Source organism: Cornus florida, unplaced genomic scaffold, assembly GCF_030987335.1.
Source record: "Cornus florida cultivar Cherokee Brave unplaced genomic scaffold, ASM3098733v1 CherokeeBrave_3.0.0_Hap2_Chr02, whole genome shotgun sequence".
NCBI lineage: Eukaryota > Viridiplantae > Streptophyta > Magnoliopsida > Cornales > Cornaceae > Cornus > Cornus florida.
Window position 1 is genome coordinate 87,849,695 of NW_026775572.1, and position 8,268 is coordinate 87,857,962.

Genomic DNA, 8,268 nt, shown 5'->3' on the forward strand with positions numbered 1-8,268 from the left:
GAATTTTAACAGTGTTTTAACTTCAAAATTATAGCTTCCATTTGGTGTATATTTTATTTGTTATCTTTAAATTAAGTTGAAATCGTAGAATTAATTAAATGTTTATTAGTCATTTTCATAGTCCACATTAATATTCTGTATTCATTGTTAGATCAAATAACTGTCCCTAGCTGTATGCTTTCTAATCATACAATTTGTTGTGGCACATTCTGATTCACAAACTCTATATATTCATAAAACAGTTCTCTTCATTTTTATTTTGTGCCTGTTATGTCTATAGATAGATGACATGTAGTGTTGTTATGTTGCTGGAAACTATGAATTTGTATGGAACTTGTAATATTTTTGAATGATTAGTTACAAAACTTTTGTTTTAGTCCTTTCGGCCTTGATTTTATTAACGTGATCAGTTTAGCCTTTATTATTTTTCTAGTACAAGTCTTTTTCTCCTTAATTTGTATCTCAATTCTCAATTCTAAGACTTATATGTCAATTGCAGGATGAAATGGTGGATAAGACTTCCCAGATTTGTCAAAATTCTGATAGTACCAATCCAGTGAGAAATGATGTTGAGATAGTGCAAAACCAACTAGGTATCAGGAAAGGATATCCCCGTGGGTTAGGACATGGTTTTGTGATTCCAAGCCGTCAACGTGCATTCTCATCTTATGAAGAGGCTTCTCGTAAAAGAGCAGAAATTGCTGAGGAAAATAATACACAACTGAAGAAGGAAGTAAAAGGTTTGTGGGAATATGTGCAAAAAATTGAGAAGATGCTTCAGCAACAGCAGCAGCAGCCACCGACATAGTGGCAATATCAGCAATCCTCGTCAGATTCCCAACAATAAGCAGCCCCGCCAAGTGGGTATGAGCATCCATTGCCACCAGACTCTCACCTTCAACAGTTGCCACCACCATGGTGGCAATATTAGCAGCCGCCGCCACTATGGAGGTGATATCATAACCACCTACGAGCACCACCACAACCACAACCACAACCACAACCACAAATCGAATGACGAATATGATGGCCGGAGCTAAATATTTTGGTACAAAATTATGAAGCTTTCTTATGACTAGTTGATATCTAGCCCTTTTTGTCTTTTAACTACAGCTTTCTTATGACTAGTTGATATCTAGCCTTTTTTGTGTTTCAACTACAGATTCTATTGGGCATTTAAAACTTAAGATGCTTTGATTTTGAACATGTTGGAAGAGCTTTAAAGTTTATTTTTATATTCTACATGTCATATGCTTTTGATATCATCTATGGTGCATGATTTTATGGGTAGTAATGCTCTCTTATTTTCAGTTAAGAGTTTTTAGTTTTTCTTATAAAGAACTTGAGAAGAAAAAAAACATACAAACATCAAACATCGCTGGGGAACATACAAACGTATAAAACATAGCCACGGCACCCCCCTCCCCCCCCCCCCCCACAAAAAAAAAAAAAAAAAAAGAGTAATAGGGACGGTTTCTAGTTGTCACAATTGTTAAAAAATAAAATGAAAACAAGTTATTAGGGACAGTAAATACTGTCACGAATAGTTTATGTATTAGTGACAGTCCAAAATTGTCCCTAATATATAACTTATTGGTAACGGTATATTCTGTCCCTAATAACTTTTCTTGACGGGATTATTTGGGATAGTAAATACCGTCACTAAAGACCCTTATTTTTTGTGACGGTACTTTCCGTCCCTAATAAATTTTAATGACGGGATTATTTGGAACAGTAAATACCGTCACTAAAGACCATTACTTTTTGTAGTAACTTTTACTAACGGGATTATTTAGGACAGTAAATACCGTCACTAAAGACCCTTATTTTTGGTGACGGTCATCTTTTACCGTCACTAAAAATCTTTTGTGACACTCTAACTAGTGACGGACGATTTTGATTTTTAGTGACAGTTTTAGGGCTTTTAGTGACAGATTTGACTGTCACTAAAGACCTATTTTCTTGTAGTGATGCTTCAATCTTTGATCCTATTAAAAAAATTAAAAAAAAAAATCGAGTGAGAAGAATAAGTGCACCTAGTTGAATCAAACTTTAATAAAAGGTTCATTCTTTGTCTTGATGATCGGTAATAGATTTGTGTGCTAGCTTAAGGCCGGATGTGATCATTCTTTAGTTGTCTTAGATAGCAACATATTTGATGCCGGTTCACTTAAAAAAGATTCTAAAGTTGTTTTAATTTGCATGATCATTGTCTTGATGTGTGGAGGACTATACTTGCTTGATTGATGTTGAAATTTGGAGAATTGCTTAGAAATGGTTGAAAAATTGCGTACTTGTGGTAGTTTTCTCCCAATGATTGTTTGGAATGTTGGTGCTTCTTTAGTAAGAAAGAGCTTAATGTTTGTGGGTATCATTTTTGGAAACCCTCACGAGATTTCACTCGTCCACTAGGGGTCAAAAGGCTTGTTGAATAAGCTAAATGCAATCGTGTTCCCTACGAAAGTGGCATTATCTTTTTATTGCTTTCTAGTTCATTCTTATATAGTTGATAATTTCTTTCTTTACTTCGTAGTTCATTGCTAGGGACTAATAATATCTAAGTTTGAAGGTGTGATGAGTGCTCAAATGTTACACATTTTAGCACCTAAGTTAGGGTATTTTAGTCCATTCATCTATCTTACTTTCATGTTTTAGTTCTTATTTGTGTTTTTGTCTATTTCAGGTCAATAATGTTCAAACGGGCTAATTTTGGTCCATTAAGATCTTTTTTGGAGTCAAACTGAGTCTTGGTGAGAAACTGGAGCGAAAGGAGGCTGATGCTAAAAACTACCTAGTTGAAATGATCGAGCTTTGAACGATCGAAAATTTTGATCTTATCCTCATAACTACTTTTGTCCTTATCCCCATAAATATCTCAGCCTTTGTCCTTATCCACATTATGCGCCGACATGCTATGATCGATTAAACCAAAGCTCTGATCGATCGAGCGAGCTTTGAATGATCAAACCATACCTGTGAACGATCGTGCTAAAAGCAGCTTTAATATCAGTTTCGGCTTAAACTTCATAGACTAAGGGGCTACGAGTTTGGACCATTTTTGGGCATATATTTGACTTATTTGGGACTCCAAGGGCCACATATAAGGCCAATTGAACCATTTGTAAAAGGGAGGTTTTATTTTACATTTTAATTAATTGTAATAGTTAGTTTCTCTCTCTAGAGAAAAGTTAGAGATTAGGGTTAGAAGAAGAGGGGGAAGTAGAGGCAAAAGGGTTTGAAGAACATCTACACACACTCTCTCTAAAGAACTTCAAAAAAGAAAAAGAAGATGGAGTCATGTTTGGAGCTTGCCCTTGAGGGCTTCATGACCACATCCACCACCTCCATGATTGGCTAGGCTCTTCACTTAAGACTTGGATGAGACCTAAGTCTTGTGTAATCTAAACCCTTGTATTTCTATTTTTTGGGATTAATATATATATATATATATATATATATTGTTGTGATTAGTGGTTAGCCTAGTGATTGTTGATTTAATTCTTTCTAGTGATTCTCTATTTTAATTACATGTTGTCTTATGTATGATTATTTGGGAATTAATCTCTACACTAGATTCTTTATGTTGATTGCATGTCTATGTGTGATTAATTAAAGATTTAGTGATGGCTAAGCATGGTTTTCATTGAATGGGTTTGTAAATTAATTTGATGGATTATGCTTACACTTGATGGGTTGTTCTACATTTAGTTTACTTGTTGGTTAGGTATACAATTCACACTTGCATTAAATAGTTCACATTTTTACATGCAAATTGTGTTTATGTTTGTGGCCACATCTAGATTGCAACAATGTATTCCCCATTAATGGAAAGCAAGTGGTTAATTACATGAGCTTAGTGGTGATTCTAACACCTTAAGACCTCTCTTCATATCTCTTAAATCCCCATCTCTCATTAATTTACTTTACTTGCATTTTAACTAATTGCATCTTAGTTTAATTAATCAATCTCTCTCTTTGCAATCAATTGGTACATTAGAGTCGAAATTATATATCAACACGTATAATCCCTGCGGACGATCCCTACTCGCCATGCTTCATTAGTTGTAGTAGTGGTTTTTATAAATGTAAATTTGACTAGAAAGGCTTCCGAAACTACATTCATATTTTGACCTTGCGAAGCGGCCTCTCGCTTTAAAAAGTCGATTTTTTAAACACATAGAAAGGAGCTCGTCATCTATAAATGTAATTGAGTGGTCGACTTCTATATCTATATGTAGTCTCAGAAAATTGTCTCAAAAAAAAGGATCTTTGAGACAGATATGATCGTTGGTTTGGCCATAGATTTCAATAAAGTCTGTATAAAAAATTTCATTTAAATTGCCTGATTCTATTGTTAGGCATTCCACTTAAAGAATGCGTTTTTTTTTTTTTTTTGTAGCCGGTATAACATTGGACAACTGTTCGTGCATATATGGCATTTCCAATTATTACTTATTCTTATCGTCTTTGGGGAATTGATATGCTCTGCTAATACCTTGTCATTGTGAAAATGAATTTAACCATTCGTTCTTCTTTCTTTAGATTGTTTCCAGTCTCTCATGTGGTAGGTATGATGTATGATAGCAGTAGGAATCTTATTATAGGTAGCTTACAATTGGTTTTATTGTTGATTTGGTTAAGGAAAACTGGTAGGTTGAGTTTTTAGAGGTAGAAGAAAGATTATAGTGATTGTGACTCCAAAGAGATTAGGATTAGGCCGAATTTTAAAATTTTATGAGTTCGGTTGTTTGGAATATTGGACAGCAGGTACTTTGAGGGTTTTTGGTGTTCAAAAACAAAAAGAGGTCAAAGGCAAGGAAAGGTTAGTGTTGATTAGGGTTTGGCATGGTAGGATTTCAGGATGAAATTGGGCAGTTATGGATCAGGAGAGATAACCAGTGTACAGTAATTTGAGAGAGAAAAAAAAAAGAAAGAAATATTGGACTGTTGGCTCACCCCTTCATTTCTCAAAAACTCAACTTCTTTACCAAGTTAGATGATTATATATAGAGGTATAAGGTGCTATGCTTCTCCTAAATGTACTCCAATTATTATTTTTAAACGGAAAACTATGAAACTTCATCTATTAAGCTGTATTCGAGACCTACTAAATACCACTTACAAAGACCCAATAAACTAAAAATAAGACCTTGAAATGACTATTGTATCTCATTTATGAAACTTAATGAAAATACGAGCACATTTGTCTGGCAGCATACTAACTCGAAATAAATTTAAATAAAGACTATTCACCATTATGCACATCTTCCTTTGAACCTCACATTTTATTTTAGTCTTCCAAACTTTGCTATGTTTGTTCTGCCCCTCAGTTGGTATTCTTATTAATACATGCATATGAGACACCAAATTTCATACTTGGTTAGGTTAACCCTCTTTTGGCTGCCACCGGGGCTATTCCTCTAAATCAAGAGAATTGGGTTGATGGGCATTTTGCAGATGTGGCAGAAATTATCGCAGGAAAATGCTTGAAATATTGGGTTGAGATTGGTGCAGTTCTATCCGGGATTGGACTTTTTGAAGCTCAATTGAGCAGTTGTGCTTACCAGATTCTTAGTATAGCGGATTTAGGAGTTGTGCCTAGGTCTTTTGGGACAAGGTCCACATGGTTCAACACACCTTGGGTTGGGATTTTGATGTCAACATTGGTTTCATTGGCAGTTTCATACATGAACTTCACGGCCATTATATCTTCGGTGAATTTCTTGTATAGTTTGGGAATGTTGCTGGAATTCGCATCCTTCCTTTCGTTGAGGAGGAAGATGGCAAGGGCAAAGTGGCCTTACAAAGTCCCCCAGCCGATGCTGGGCTTGGTGATCATGTGCTTGGTCCCATCTGGGTTTTTGTTGTATGTTATGAGTGTTGCTACTAAGAATGTGCATTTGGTGAGTGCTCTGTTGACTGTGGTTGGGATTGGTTGGTACTTCTTGATGAGGTTTTGCAAAACAAAGATGTGGCTTGGGTTTCACAATGGTAGTGAGAAAAATGAGGATGAGGATATAAATTAGGTTTGATTAATTGTTTTTATTTATTTATTTTTTTATTTTTTTATCTTCTTTTGAGTCCTTATGTATAGAATTTATGAATAGAAAAAGTATTTGAATTTCCCTTCATGTAGTCATTATTGAGCTGAATTTAAAGAACAGTTTTAGGCAAAATATGATCTTCTGTCCCAATCCTTGGGACCTTTGTGTTTGTGATTTTGAAATGGTTATATATATAGCATTTACATGACCATGTTATTGACCAAGTCTAGTTAATTGACCTGGAATATTGCATGATATGATTGGGGATTAAAGAAACAAAAAAAAAGAAGAAGGTGAAAATTAACAGATTATAAGTAGTTAATTGACCTGCAAACATTGGCCTGCTGAAATTGGTGTATACCTTCAACATCATGCCAATTCCACTTCCGAAGACACAATTAATTAAGTGGAAACATGGTATCCCTTCTTTTAAAAAATTTTGGAATGTTTGCAGAGCCCGTTGTGAGTCGTACATAGCGAAATGTATACAGGAAAGTTTTTGTTTGTTTTATAAAACAGATCTGTATCATTACCAACTTTACTTATTTTAGTAATTAAATAGTTAATCACATGCAGATAAAATAAAGCAAAGTATAAAGGTAGAGATGACACCAGGATTTTAGCGAGGAAACCCCAGTTGATAAAATACGTCAACTGTTATGAGAAAAACCTCGTGGACTTGTGCAGTCCAAAGTAAACCAATCCACTATGCTTGAAACAAAGTATACCGAACTTTGACTCTGGTTCACACCCTACCGTTCTACACCACACCAACCGCTGACGATCCTCTGGCTTTGCGACTCCTCTTCCAATAGCAACTTGATCTCAAGCTTACACTTTATATTTGTAGAAGAGTAGCAGGTAGATCAGACAACACTCCACGAATGCTCCAACCCTTTCAAAGTGTGACTGCGTTTACTTCTGTTCTTCAATTGTCTGAATGATGTAGAAGAAGATCTGCTTCGTCTGATCGATGTAAATACGACTGTATGATCACGATCAGGATTCGAACACCACAACTCTAAACTAAGTGTTTATGTGTATATGTTCTAGAAAGATATCAGAAAAATCAACTCTGATTTTCTGCAAAAATAATCTTCCTAAGGCTTTGAATAATATCTGAATAACAATGTAAAAGCCGTTCTTCAATCAATGTATATGACATGGTTTATATAGATTTTAGAATGACCTAATCCCTCTAAAAATAAGATAAAATTCATGCATAAGATTTGGTACAATTCTAAACCAACTAGGAGAGAAATCTGAAACAGGAAACTAAACTTTCCATAGGCTATCAGGACTCTTGAACTTGTTCAAAGAATTGGGAACCGGTTCAAAAATGGTAGAATGTATTTCGAGGCCAATGTTGAAAACTTGAACCTGTTCAAAGAATTGGAAACAGGTTCAAGAATGACAGAATGATTTCTAGACGAAATTCTAATGGCTTGAACCTGTTCTAAGAATCATGAACTGGTTCAAATCTACCAGACTTGAAATTACCAAGTATGGAATGTGCCCTAACCTTTTTGGATTTCTTCCTAACATGGTGTTCTTCCTTTTCTGTGATGATCACAATTATAGCATCTTTGAACAACCTTCCAAATCCATAGTCTCCGTTAATCTTGATAACTTGCACTACAAGTAACTTAAATTACAACTCGACATGGACTTGTTATGTCTACGACAATTGCCAAAAATAATTAATATCTCACACCCGTGGTGTGCCTAGTCCATGGTTTTCTCTAGTTTGGAACTCAAACAAACCTAGAATTGCAGTTCAAGCAGTTCTCATCATGCATAATTCATTCCCCTCTAACTTTAACCTTGGAAAGAGAGTTTTCATTGGCGCTTCCATATGTCACAACTGTTTTGGAGCTTCTGATACCGGATACCATCTGTTTTGGTGCTGCCCATTTGCAAAACAGGTGTGGTCCTAGTTCTCTGACTTATGTTCTTGGAATGAATTGATGGAGCTTCCTCACTTCTCTGATGCCCTGGCTTGGTTTATTGATCACACTCGTGGGCAGACTATGAAAATCAAGCTTCTTAGGTGTTTTTTCACTGCCATTCTCTGGAAAATCTGGGCTAAAATAAATAATAGATGTCACGATGGGGATGCATTGTCTCCACATCAGATTGCTATGGACTTTTGCTTTGAAGGGATTATCTGCCCTAGGACTGACCATCTCTGATATTGAGCCCTTATTTTGATTCTAGTTCTTGA

At 35.4% G+C, this 8,268-nt stretch overlaps 1 protein-coding gene across 1 annotated transcript; it reads left to right on the forward strand.

Moving 5' to 3' along the window:
* Positions 1-915: 915 nt before the first annotated feature.
* Positions 916-6,125, forward strand: LOC132296513 (probable polyamine transporter At3g13620). Its single transcript, XM_059794706.1, has 2 exons — positions 916-951; positions 5,385-6,125. The coding sequence occupies exons 1-2, from the start codon at positions 916-918 to the stop codon at positions 6,024-6,026; spliced, it is 678 nt and encodes a 225-aa protein (XP_059650689.1). The 3' UTR covers positions 6,027-6,125.
* Positions 6,126-8,268: the final 2,143 nt, after the last annotated feature.

Excerpts from the sequence above, each read along its gene's own strand:
- LOC132296513 (XM_059794706.1), top strand. The coding sequence starts at position 916 with ATGGTGGCAATATTAGCAGCCGCCGCCACTATGGAG. Across the intron at positions 952-5,384 it reads CAGCCGCCGCCACTATGGAG|GTTAACCCTCTTTTGGCTGC; the intron begins GTGATATCATAA and ends ATACTTGGTTAG.